A 14,536-nucleotide genomic window follows, 5' to 3' on the forward strand; every position below is an offset into this window, starting at 1 on the left:
GTTTTGGTCCCCGGATTTGTCCATAAACTAACCGCAATTTCTTTGACATATTTTAGGGGGACAGCCAAGACTCCGCCGTCACCGTCCGTCCAGACGGCGTTCCCGGCCACTATCCCCAACCCCCAGCCAACACTCCACCCCAAATCTTTCCCCTATTTCCCACTCCTCCCCATCCTTCCCAGACCCTCTCCCGGAAATGTCGGGCCTCCTTCCCCTCCGTCCCACTTCCCCCTCTCCTCCACCCACCCCTCTTCCAATTACCCCCTCCCCGGAGTCCATCATAACTCCTCCCCATTCTTTGGGGAATGACGGATCCTCCGAGGAGGATCATGGAGGCATTTCCGGAGCTCCCGTTTTGGCTCCCGGTATGTTTTTATTTTTATTTTTTTTAAAGCACAAACTGTTTGTATGTAATCATGTGTCGTGCCTTTATTCGTGTTTTTGTGGCTTGACTTTTGGTGATTTTGCAGTTTGCCTTTACCTCTTCCTGGTGATTTCAACATACACATATCACACCTGTGGGAATTTGTACATAGGCCTTGTATTTTTGGCAGCACCCCCTTTTTTTTTATTTTTTTAGGTTTAGGAGTGATTTCGTTATGTTTTTGTTTTTTTAATGTGGATTCCCTATTGTTGTATTAACCCACACACTTTTCTCACCCACAGAGGAACAGAGGCGTCGGCAAGAGGTGGCGGATTGTGTTGGCCAGATGCGGCAACATGTAATCGGCATTCTTGTGGCCCTCGACCGGCTGTCTGGCCTCCTTCGCCAGTAGTTTTTTTATTTTTGTTAACGTTTCTAAATAAATTTATTCAGACAAATATACGTTCTGGCTCATTTTTTAAATCCAAAACCAAGATAGTTTAGCATGACATAAGTAGACTGTTCCTGCAAGGATTTCCCTTTTTTAAAAGTTAGATTGTGTTTTGTCTTTGTATGTCAAACAGACACAAGAAACACATAACAGTAACAATGTCATTTCCCTTTTTGGGTGTAGTGTCAATTACATATTTCTACATTTTACAGGTTCCTAGTTGGTGCGCAAGCTGCTTAGGCCAATCTTACAAATCCCAAGGTTGGGCTAGGCTTCCTTTTGGTGTGGGTTGGGAAGCTGAAAACATATTTCAGTTTAGCTCAACTGGCGTCAGTACTGGATTACCCCTTAGTCAAATGTAACTTGTGTTAACCTGGTTACACTTGCTGTTAACGTCCCAACAAAGGAAGACCATTTCACTCTCCAAACATTTATTCACAACATAACAGAGAAAACAAAGTGGTCACTCCCAAAAAAAGAACACAGTGATAAATTCAAATACAACACATACCAAGAAATAATTAAATAAAAACAAAAAATCAAGAACTGGTTGACGAAGGACCATGCCAACATGATTCCACAAACATGGCGTTGCAATATGGGTTCCAGAATATATGCCCAAAAGGACCAGATCCAGGTTTGGTAAGGGTAGCAGGAAGTAGTGAGCGTTGGAGTGCCAAAGATTATGTGAACAAACAGAAGATGGTGAGAAAAAAAACACAAAATTAGATGTTCGCAAACAAACACAAACACATTAGGTATAAACACTGTAGTTTTGTTACAACTTACCTAAAAAATCTGGCCACCACATCATCGCGTATGGCCCCCCCACATACTGACCTCCGACCAACCTCGGGGGGGCCATCCTCAGGTAAGGCATCCTCTGGCTGCATTGGGACACCACTCCTTATGGCAATGTTGTGAAATATCCCACACAGGACCACAATTTTAGACACCATATCCGGCACATACATGAGCTCGCCACCAGAGCGGTGGAGGCATCTTAATCGGCCTTTTAAAAGGCCGATACAGCGCTCCACCACTTGCCTGGTGGCTGTAAGTGCGGAATTATACGCACTTTGTGGCCCTGGTGTGGGAGCCAAATAAGGAGTGAGCAGCCAGGACATGCAAGGGTATCCACTGTCTCCTGTGAAAAATAATAGCCATAACATCAGGAACACTGTGTATCAAGCTTAACATTGTTATGTACTAAAGGTCTCCACTTACCCAGAAGCCACGCATCACCAGCTTGTAGGTTGGTTAATTTCTGCCATATCCCTGATTGCCGGATGACGAAGGAGTCATGAGCACTTCCTGGTAATTTAGCATTCAGGGACAGGATCTGGAGGGAGGCATCACATACCACCATTACATTCAGGGAGTGATAGTGTTTACGGTTTCTAAATATTGCCTCCAGCCGTGCTGGAGGCTGAAGTGGTATGTGAGTACCATCCACAACCCCTATGATGTGTGGGAAGCCAGCTATTTGGTAAAAATTGGCCTTGGCCACACTAAGGGCACCCATATCCAAAGGCATTTTAATAAAATGATGGAGGTGCTTGAAAAGTGCCTCCATCACTGCCCTCAGGATCCGGGAAAAGGAGGATTGGGAGATGCCCGCCACTATTCCCACCGTTGTTTGAAACGATCCTGAGGCACAGAAATGTAACACCGCCATAAATTGCGTCAGTGGTGGTATTGCTGTTGGACTGTCAATTTGCCGCTCAAGATCACTTTCTATTAATGAGAGAGTGTCTATGATGATTTTGGGAGGTAGACGGTAGCGTCTTAAAACCTCATCATCGGGCATTCCAAAAAGGGTGACACGTGTTCGAAATATCTGGGGCCTTGCATGCCTACGATGCCTACGCCTGGGACGAGTTTGAGGTTGGTCGTCTTCCGGGAGCAGGGCCAGAACAATTCGCCCCAGATCTACCTGAAATTCAAAGTTTACAATGTAAGGCTTTTGAGCCACCCCAAAAGTAACATAAAACAACTTAGCTTTATGATACCATCCATAGCTGCTTACATGCCGGGGTATTGTCATGATACGTATAAACTGTAAAAAAGCCAAAAATGAGACATCAAAAATTTAGAGGGTGATTTTTTGTTTGTCAAATTGGTGCAAGCCAACACATAAAATAGGCGAAACACACATTTGGCCATCGATGAAAACGACATTGCACACCGTACGTCAAATAGGGGTCAAATGGACCCCAAAAATGGAAAAGGGAAAAGCAAAACTGGTTTACATGATGAATAAGCCTCGAAAAATGCGTTAATTAGTTCGCAAATGCAAGTCACTACACCAACAGTCAAAAATGCGTTAATTAGTTCGCAAATGCAAGTCACTACACCAACAGTCAAAAATGCGTTAATTAGTTCGCAAATGCAAGTCACTACACCAACAGTCAAAAATGCGTTAATTAGTTCGCAAATGCAAGAAAAAAAATGGACTTACCCAACTCGAATATATAAGATTTCCAACAAAAAGGTCTTTGGGTCCGAAAGCCAAAACAAACTAAAATAGATGAAATTAGTGTAAAAAAAAATATATAAAACCAAAAACCAGAAGTAGACACCAATTGGCCACAAATTAGACTGCACAAAACTTACCAAATCAGGAAACGATGGAAAAAAATAAACCAAAAAAATGCGAACGGAAAACCAAAACAACTGTAGCAAAAAAAAAAAAAAACAAACTCCGCCAAATCCTCCAACCGCAAACAACCAAATCCAACCAACTTAACCGCCAACAATCCAACAACGCAACCTCGACTCCACACACACAAGCCATAAATAGTGTTTATTTTCCCGCACAAATTAAGGATGAATCATAGGGACGCACAATCAATGATGCGGCCGCAAACTAAGGACGCATGTATAAATACGTCACGAAATCACATTTAATTTCTGGTTGATTTCATTCTGGAAGCAGAGACATGGCTTCAGACCAGGGAAACAATGGCCAAAAATCCGGCGGTAAGGCCTTCATGCATTTTGTCTCAATGATTCTTTTAAAACATAATATTGTGCAAGTTGTGAAGTGGCTAAATCTGCATATTTACCCAAATAGGTGAGGAGGATGACATGGAAGAGACTGCTGGCCCCAGTCAACCCGCCAAAGCTGCCAAAAAAAAAAGGCAGCCACATTTCACAAGCAAGGAGATGGAGGTTTTGATCCAGAAGTGCGTTGACATCCTGCCCCAGGCAGCCAGGAATATGAGCCAAAGCCAGAAGTGGAGAATGTGGGAGGAGGTCGCCGTTGCTGTCAATAGGGTGGGTGATTATGTCCGTCTAGCCCGGGATGTCAAACGGCGGTAAGTAAACACTTTCCCATCCTATAAACAAACCCCATTGTAAAACAAAGGATAATGGTTCCAATTTCATTCCACAGATGGGCAGACTTCAAATATCGTCTCAAGCAAAAACTTGCCGACAGGGCTAGGCATGCAAGGGGGACAGGTGGGGGTCCCACCCCTGTGTCATTGGAGTTGACAGACTTAGAAGAGCTGGCACAGGGGTGTGTGCAGGCTGTGGAGGTGTTTGGCGTGTCCAACATGGATACGGACATGCCAGACTTTGCAGCTCCTCATGTTGGCCAAGGTAAGTCTTGTGATGTCACCAACTCTGAAATGCTATTGTGCCAATATGTAGATTCTAATGTGAGTCTTTTCGCAATTTTCCTAACAGAGACAGAGGCGGATGAGTCTGCTCCAGAGGGGAGCCTTGGCCGCAGAATTTCTGCTGGCTCTGCAGGGGAGGAACCAGTACATCCGGCTGAGGACCCTGCAGAAGCCAGTCCAGGGCGTGCCCCCTCGCAGGCAGTGGGCCTCCTCACAGAACTCAATTTTAAATCGGATTTCCATACGGAGATTCTGCAGAGGATGGACGCCAGTCTGATACGGGTGGCTGAGGCCCTGGAGCAAAATGCTGCGGCCAACGTGACCATTGCTCAGGCCCTGGCGGAAAATACCAGGGCCAACATCCGCATCGCCGATGCCCTGGAGCAGCTCGTTCGCCAGCACATGGTGGAGCCGACCTCCCTTCCTGCCGGAACATCTGGATCCTCCACCTCTGGCACAACATCAGCCAATCCTCCAAATGTGCCTAGCCCTGTGCCTAGTCCAGAGGCCACAACATCTGCCTCTGGACAGGCCAGCCCGATGGCATCCCGGACCCGGTCTGGCGCCCACCCTCACCCAGCCAAACGGGCGAGAAAACGGTGACAGCAATGGCGACTTTGCCCACACTCCTTCTGTGCTTGGCTCATATTCCTTTCTGGTCAAAACTTCCCTCTCCTTTCTTGTGAAATTTTTTTAAATTTGGTATTTACGTTTATGTTACCAGTTATGGCTTTTTTTTTTATTTTAACAAATATCTTTGCCACAAAAAAAAGGCCAAAAAATATTAGGCCAATTTGTTTGTGTTTAAACAATAAATTTAAAACAAAAAACTGACATTGTATTGTGACATTATTGTACAAATGGGTTACATTTAATCCTGGCCCTAAAGGCAAAAACTGACCCTCTTAAAAAAAAAAAAAGGCCTCTTTAAGGAACGTTTAAAAAATCACATAGCGATGCAAATTCCACAGTAAACCAAAAAAAAGGGGAGCTAATTAAAACATGATGACATTATTGTTACAATAGGCCATAACCAACAAATTGTGGCCAAAATAAAACACCCAAAATGTACGCTAATTGATTGTGTAATCATGACATTAGCAGCTCTGATTTCCACCTGCGTACGCTTTTGTGCTATCCCAATAAACTGCTTTCCAAACACATACCAAGCCGGTTTTCAATCCAACACTAATTACTTTACTGACCAGCCGCGATTAATCGCAGCACCATCGTTGAGTCCCGGGACGGAGGAGAAGGCCATCGCCAATGTGGTCGAGTAATCCTGACCCTAAGCTGTGCGAGCATTTTGAAGGGAAAGCGGATGTTCCAGTGACGTATGAGACGGTCCGAACACATTTGACGTTCGCATCTGCTAATGTATGTACGCCCACAAAAACGCCTCGCCACGCCTGCGTTTTTTCATCTCCACCCCTGTCAACACCCAAAAACGCCCTGTTCTGTCAATCACATTTGACATGTCACTTCCTGTACGCTATTTTAGGAACGAGAGAAAAAAAGCTCGCAATCTGCCGTACGCACATGCGCAGTGTAACACCGACGCATGCGCGGTTAGTCAACATCGGAACGCAACGAGCGTACTGTTGTTAACGTGCGGCTCTGAATGAGGGCCATAGTTTCAATGCAATTTATAATCTACAAGTATAATACAAGGCCTTCTCTTAGCATATACTCTGGTTGGATGCAGTTTAACTGGTCTTTACCTCTACCTATTTATATATTATATACAGATTCTTTGTTCCCTCTATGTATAACTAAATTACTACAAATAATTTAAAATGTTTGACAGAAACACAGTAGGATCAATATATGTATGCAAACCCAATCACTTGTTTTCTTTTACAGTAGGTACCCTGCAACCCTCGACGTCTTCTGGAACTCCTTCTTGTAAGTAAAAACACTATATATATATATACATACACACACATATTGTTATATTATGAATTAGAATAGAGGATACAGGGCCTGATTCAGAACCGGACGCTCTGAACGAGCGCCCGCTCTGAATCAGGGCGTTTTTTTTTTCTAATAGTGTGGCCTCTTGGATGCTCGCATAGCTGTGGGTTACCACCCACAGCTTATGCGAGCGTCCATGATGATGGTCGCGATGGTCAAGACCATCGCGACCATCGGGCTTGCGACAAGACCCTAATGGTAGGGTCTCGTGGCTGCAAGCCCTGGAGTGCTTTTGGCTCTATCAGAGCCAAAAGCACTCTCACTGACATTACTAGTGATGTCAGTGGGGCCGGCCCCAGACGGTAGGCGTTCCCATGGGAACGCCTCCGTCTGGGCAGCCACGCCCCTGGCCCACCTACCAAAGGGGGCGTGCTGTCACTCACCATCGACAGCATGCCCCCTTTGGTGCAAGACCCGTAATGACGGCTTGGCCATCGTTATTCTGGTCTCGCGCATGCGCACGACGGAGCCGCCTCCGTCGTGTGCATGCACACTTGGGCAACATCGACCCGCTTGCGAGCGCTCAGCGCTAGCGAGCGGGTCTGAATTAGGCCCACAGTTTCAATGCAATTTATAATCTACAAGTATAATACAAGGCCTTCTCTTAGCATATACTCTGGTTGGATGCAGTTTAACTGGTCTTTACCTCTACCTATTTATATATTATATACACATTCTTTGTTCCCTCTATGTATAACTAAATTACTACAAATTCTTTAAAATGTTTAACAGAAACACAGTAGGATTCATATTGTGTAATAGAGTCCTGTGGGTTGAAAGTCTTTCCATCTGTTTTAAGACTATTGAATTAATGTTACGAGTACAGTCCAGTTTACTTGTCCCGGCAGCAAGAGGTCTGTTTTTCCATTATAAGAGCAAGATTGTTCTACACTATATTTCCACAGTTCTTATCTGTGCAGAGCTAATATGCCTGTCCTTCAATGACAAAGTATACAAACTTAAGTAGAGAGACAGAAGTCAAAGGGAGAGTCTATGTGTAATAGAGTTACAGATTCTGCTTAGACTGCTGTAGCTCAGAGTGGTAATACTGTGCTATTATGTTGCAGCTCAGAGCTTCCCTTGTGATATAGTAAATAAATGCTGTAGTTACATATATGACTGTATGAACTGATAGTGCTTTCTTCCTAGACTTGGGGCCTCATTCAGAGGCGGTCATAGGATGCAAGCGGTCGTTCTGAAACAGGACGGCCACTTGCATCCTGAACGGCCGCCTCCATGACGGTCATTAGGCTGTGGGTTAACACCCACAGCTCTAACTACCGACAAGGGTGATGGTCGCAATGGTCAAGACCATCGTGGCTTATGACGAGACCCTAAGGTAGGGTCTCGTCAACCTGATCGAGCAGGAAGCTCCCCACTGACATCACTGATGATGTCAGTGGGGCCGCCCCCAAATGGCAAGCGTTCCTACTGGAACACCTCCGTTTGGCCAGGCATGCCCCCGGCCCGCCCAGAAAACGGGGTGAGCTGTCACTCAACATCGACAGCTCGCCCAGTCTACGACGAGACCAATAACGACGGATCACCCGTCGTTAGCCGGGCCTCTCGTATGCGCATGACGGAGCCGGCTCCATCGTGCGCATGTGCTGTGGGGCAACATCGAGTCGGTCGTGAGCGCTCAGCGCTCACGACCGACTCTGAATGAGCTCCTTGGTCTCTGCTTCCCCTTTCCTTTAACCCGGGGAACAATTATCCTGTAAAATCTTCTTGCTCCACATCTATCTACCTTGGTCATTCCCTAGATGCCATAAACAGTGTTGCCCTCTGCTGCTCTTGTACCTAACCACCAGTGGCGGCTAGTAGGTGTATATATAGATGGCTGCTCAGCCCAGCCGGCATTAGGCATCAGGTGCTCCCCCTGCCTGGAGTTTTTTTTAGCTGCTGCCGCATGACCCAGAAGTCATGCCCAGTGATCCCCGGCTTCCTTCACTGCCGTCGGTTGCTCCCTTCAGTGTAGGGATGGGACATTGAATGAAAACTTTGGAAGTACTGATGTTTTTAACATTGAATACAAAACATTATTTAGATATAAACATTGGTTCTCTGGAACCGATGTTTCTGATTTATACGATTGTTTTAAGCAAACTCTACTTAAACATATATTAGACTAATAAACTTTTAAAATAATTCTTAGATTAGGTCTATCTTCATGGAGGCAAACAGTATATATATATATATATATATATATATAAAGTAAAACATGTTTTGTGGTCAATCAAACTTGTTATTGAAGGTGTCTTAAGGTGCGTATCCATTAGGCGGCTAAAGATTATGACATCGTAATCATACAGTCGTTCCTGATCCCCTGTAGTGCCTACACTGAATGATATGTCGTTCAGTGCAGGTACCCTCCCTCATCCCCGAACATGCCCAATCTGTCATTATTGGCAGATTGACCAGCATGTTCAGGCGATGATTGATGTCGGAAATGACCAGCGGGAGCGTACATCGTTGGTCGTTTCCGACATTATAGTGCACGATTTGTGCATTATTAATGAGCGTTTGAACAATTACGATGTCATAATTGTTCAATCGCTCATTAAAATCGCCTAAAGATACACGGCTTTACAGTCTCACTCTCTTCTTTTTCTCAATTTAATTTCTCTTGTTGTCCATTCATCCAGACTTTACTCTTTCAGCCTGAGCCTCCTCTTTCATTTTTTTCTCTCTGTCTCTTCTCCACTCTCAGCTCTCTGTCTATATCATCGCACACACACTCTCTCTCTCAGCTCCTCACCAATGATGTTACTCTAGACACATACAGTATATTTCATACCTGCCGGTTTTGCCCAGCCGGCAAAAAAACAGGTAGAAGCTGGCCGTGTTTTTTCAGGCATTCAGTGCCTTTCACATAGAATGTCTTTGAGCCATTTTTAATATTTTTTTTTTAATTTCATATTCGGCCAGCGTGTGTGAAAGAAAACATTGTTTCATATAGACCACTGGCTTGCAGATAGGGCATGAGCGCGTGTGCTGGACCCGGCCAGCGACGGGCGCTCCATCGCTACGGGTCTCGTACCAAAACAGGGCGGCTGTTGATTTTGATTGACAGCTCACCCCATTTTGGAGGCGGGCAGGGGGGGTGGCAGGCCAAACGGAGGCGTTCCCTAAGGAACGAATGCCATTTGGGGGCGGCCTCAGTAGTGAACTTCCAGCTCTATTAGAGCCAGAAGCTCACTGGGGCTTGTGATGGATGAGACCCTACCACAAGAGTCTCATCGCAAGCCAAATGGCCACGATAGTCACGACCATCGCGACCATCACCTGGCTGCTCGCAAAAGCTGTGGGTTGTCACCCACAACTTAGCGAGCGGCCAGGAGGCCGACACAAAAAAAAAAATAATGCCGCCCTGATTCAGAGCGAATGCTCTGGAAGAGCGTCCGGCTCTGAATCAGGGCCAGTGTCACAAAAAAAAAACATTGGAAAAGCAAGAAAAACATCGGGGGAGAAATCTAGCAATGGTCATGAAACATTACATCCTAAACATTGCAGGGTTGAACATTGAACATCGAAACCATCTGACCAATGTTTCTGATGAAACATCAAATGATTCCCATCCCTATTTCAGTGTCAGCACGGTGTCCAACACTCCGCTGCGTCCATGTCCTCTGATGATCTGGCCGCTAGACCTCGCTGACAGGTACTGATGCCCCTTATTGGCCCCTCAAACTACAACTCCCGGCTTCCTCTTTGCACAGCGTCGGAGAGTTAGAGGGATGGTTCTTAAGGGGGGAACTGCAGACTGGCACTAACACAACTGCCTCCTCCTAATATAACCCTGGACATTCCCCTCTTGGCCCCCCTTCTCCCCTCCTAAGGCATGCGCTAACTAGCCCCTCGTGCCCATACCAGCACTTTCCTTCTCTCCCTAGAGACCCTGCCTTTCTTACCTATCCAACTGCACACTGCATGAGCCCCCTACCTGCTGTGCGCGTGCTCCAGCAGTGACTTCTACTACTTTGAACAATAAAAATACACATAAATATACACAATACATTCGGATATATTCACCCCCTATACATTACAATAGCCCTTACTGTTGTATATTTGACATTTTCCCCATTACACACGAGTTATAGTACATGGGCCCATGAATACCCCATCCCCAACTTATACAGTAGGTGAATTATTTTCTTAATACCCATAAAAATGATGTGTTACGATTAACATTCTCTTGGAAATGTTTTACTATATTAGCCATATATTTACCATATGGATACATATGGATACACAGTATTTTCGCTGAGGGTAATACCCCTTTTGGTACAAGGTTAGCCAACACAAGGGAGAATTCACTACCCGTATCAATTAAAGCCCAGACCTCCCGGCCTTCAATCTGTATGGCCATCCGGAACAAAGTCATCTCTTCTTCCGGAGAGGCAACGCCTGTCAACATACTGATAACAGGTCGGGCCGATTTATCCGTGCTATAGTCCACCAGCTCACCCCAGTTTGGGCAGTCCCGGCATACATGAACGGGTTCATCGCAGTTATAACACAAGACTGGAAGCGGGTTGTCTGGCTTAACAATGGAGACCTGGGTACTAGGTTTAGGAACTTGCCGCTACCCTTGTTTGGGTTTATTCAATTTCTCAAGGGTCATAAATTGTTAAAGTATGACTTCCAACTACTCAAATGTTGGGAGATCAGCTTGGAGACCCTATTGTTGAATCTCACAATCCAACACCCGTACAGCATGGTCTAAAGCAGTGGTCTTCAAACTTGGCCCTCCAGATGCTGTGGAACTACACATCCCAGCATGCACTGCACATACTTTTAGCATGCTGTTATATCAAAAAGGTGGCAGTGCATGCTGGGATGTGTAGTTCCACAGCAGCTGGAGGGCCAAGTTTGAAGACCCCTGGTCTAAAGCAACTACCTCCTTTATACGCTGAGGGGTTTTCTTATCTGGCTGCATCCAAGCATTACTTCATCGGGCTAGTTCAGCCGGTTGAACCCTTGGGGTTTCATAGACGGTCAGTTGGCAGTCATGAAAATTTTGGGCTTTGCCAGTTCCCGTCACCCCAAAACCCCAAACCTGGCGAGGATAGCTGCTTTCAGGTGAGAATAGGAATCAGCCAGTTGAACAGATAGATCCACATAAGCCATCTGGGCTCCATTCATAAGACAGGGAGCTAATCTCACTGCCCACTGCTCCTCAGGCCATTTTAGCTGGGCAGCCGGGCTTTCAAAGGTACACAGGAGCGCTTCTATATCATCTGATGGTGTCAGTTTATGCAACACCTCGTGCTCCCATCCACATTTCCTTATATCCACTAATTCCTCATGCAAATGCTGAATTTGAGTTTTCTGGCCCTGTATCAGGGTCTGTTGACCGGTGGCCATCTCAGCAAACAATTTCCAAACATCCTCCATTTTACACTGTAACTCCACTCTGTGGGTACATTTATCTGGTTTAATTAAATCTATTTGGTAAGACAGATTACCAAAAATACACTGCACAACATTCCCAGGCCTCCACAGCCAAATATACAGAAACCAACAAACACACTGCACAACATTCTGATTGGTTGCTATGGGCAACATCACTTCTTTATAGAACTCCCATCTTAGCAAATTTACCCCTTATAGTTGAATATTTCTCAAAACATGGTGAGTCCTTGGAACTCAGTTGTCAACAAGGCACTGTGCAAGCTGGTAGTAGTTCCATAATGATGTGGGGTTTGTTCATGTGGCATTAGTTGACTAGTAATCACAATGCTGCATTGCTTGATGACCATTTGCAGCCCTTCATGTACCCCCACAATGATGGAATATTCCAGCAGGTTAATGCAATTTATCATAGGTCCAAAGTTTTTCAGAATTGGTTCGAAGAGCATTCTGGAGAGTTCTGATGAATGGTGTGGCCACAATGAATACCCCAAAATATTATATACACTGCACTCAGCAGAAAGCTGAATATATAGATACCCAAATGACACTATTAATTGCTGTACATATGGGAAAAATATATGAATTGTGTGTGTGTGTGAAACCAATTCCATGTCACTGTACTCAAATTATGACCACATGTATAATAGATGGAATATACCTTCATTTATTTATAAAAATATTGACCTGGTTGTTGATCATAATGAAAATATTAAATGGATTGAAAATAGAAAAATATATAAAAATTGAAAAATGGAAAAATAAATGAGTAGAGAATAAGATATTAATTAAAGTCACTGGAATATGCTACTAAGGGTATCAGTTTGAACAAATATTGATGACAGCGTCTCGCTAGTCATATACAATGTGAAAGTACTGTGGATTAATAGTGATGGTGATGGTCTGTCTTCCCGGAGTAGGAGTGTGGTGGGGAAGCTGACAGGAGGCTAAGCTCTCACAAGCTGATAAATCGTCACTGCTGGCGGACAGCGTCCGTGCGCCTGAGTGACCAGACGATTGTCCTCTCCCACCCCGCCGTGAAGGTTGAAGCCTGTGGCGTGGATGTGCAGTTGTGGCTTTCACCAGACGCCGCAATCCCCTCCAATGTGAGATGCACTTACCTCCTTGGATTCATCAGCTCACCGTTCCTTCTCCTTGCCGGCTTGTGTCCTCCTGGAAACTGCTTCCGACTTTGACTTCCTGGTGTGATAACGTGATCGCAGCTGCGATGAAAAGAGTCCCGTATGAATGTTTAGTAGCAAATTTCTTTAGGTATAAGAGTACAGGTATAGAGTGTCCTCCATTGCATTTCAGCTTCTGTAAAGCCTTCTTCAAGGAGTAATATGACATTGTTCTGATCTTGCCTGGATATATAAAGGGAGAATCTCTGTGTTGATAGGTGTTCAGCAAATTGCTTCAATCTGATTGGTTGTTCCTATGCTATCATAGGGAACAGAATCTGTCAATTAATCTGTTTTGTAGATTAACTCATGCTTGATGTTTGAGAGTACCTTGCACATACAAATGGATTGGAGTCCAATCAATCAATTAATAAACGACTGACATGAAAAAATTATGTGCAAACACATATATCTGGTCGAATACATATAAATACCATGAGGTGCAGAATTAGGTATTAAAAACTAAAATTAATTGAAAGTAAAATAAAGTTGAAAATTGAGTTGAAAATAATAGTCCTCCTTAATAATGTTTGAACTAAAACCATATTATCATAGTGAAATCATAATGTATTACTACGGGGAAATAAACCAGTTGCACCACTCTTTTAGTTGTGTGTGTCAAAGTGCTTGTTTATTTCTTGCAAATAATGGCCTTTACTTCGTTATACATATTTTGTCCCCGTGGAGTGAAGGTTTTTAGTTCATACATCCATTTGAGTTCTGCTACATTTATTTTGTGATTGAAATCCCCCCCTCCAGTTTGGTATCACTTCTTCTATCCCCTAGAATCTAAGAGATTTTGGGTCACTGTTGTGGTGAACCTTAAAATGGTGCGAGAGGTTATGATCTTCTACTCCTCTCTTGATATTCCTAATGTGTTCACTCACACGCGTTTTTAATGATCTTACAGTTCTACCTATGTATTGTTTCTGGCAGTCACACTGTAACATATAAATTAACCCTTTGCTATTGCAGTTCATTCTATTCTTTATTTCGTATATTTTTCCAGTAGTGTTGGATTTGAATAGGGTGGTGGGTTTAGTACTCCTTGTATTTGCATTAGTACAGACTAAACAGGTGCCACATTAGAAGAAACCTTTTCTAGGTGCGTTCTCACCAATAGCGGTTTGTTTCAATACTCTGGGCGGAATGTGATTATGGACTATCTTTTGTCTCAAATCTGGTGCTTTTCTGTAGACTACTACAGATCTCGATGGTATACATCCTGCTAAAGATTCATCACCTAAAAGGATAGGCCATCTTCTCCTTAAAATGTGTTTTAATTCTTTAGCTTGTTTGGAATATTGTATGATAAATAGAAGTTCTTGTCTTTCTTTACCTTTATCTGTTTCTTTGTACCTCAAAAGATCATCTCTATTCCTATCCTCTGCCTCTTTTTGTGCTTGTTCTACTACAGTCTTGTCATATTTTTTCTCTATAAATTCAGTACTAAGATCTCGTCCTTGTGCTTTAAAGTCTTCTATTTTTGAGCAATTTCTCCTTAATCTAAGGAACTGTCCTTTTGGAA

General features: G+C 44.1%; 1 protein-coding gene across 2 annotated transcripts in view; it reads left to right on the top strand.

Annotated features, from left to right (window-relative positions):
• Positions 1 to 14,536, top strand: part of LOC148517803 (transmembrane protease serine 9-like) — a 267,334-nt gene that overhangs the window by 90,705 nt on the left and 162,093 nt on the right. For both annotated transcript variants that reach the window (XM_088478151.1, XM_088478152.1), the window contains exon 6: positions 6,305 to 6,346. In XM_088478151.1, coding sequence (XP_088334277.1) covers positions 6,305 to 6,346 — 42 coding nt within the window. The remainder of the gene's footprint in view (positions 1 to 6,304; positions 6,347 to 14,536) is intronic.

Source organism: Taudactylus pleione, unplaced genomic scaffold (genome assembly GCF_031769625.1).
Source record: "Taudactylus pleione unplaced genomic scaffold, aTauple2 ptg000209l, whole genome shotgun sequence".
Classification (NCBI taxonomy): domain Eukaryota; kingdom Metazoa; phylum Chordata; class Amphibia; order Anura; family Myobatrachidae; genus Taudactylus; species Taudactylus pleione.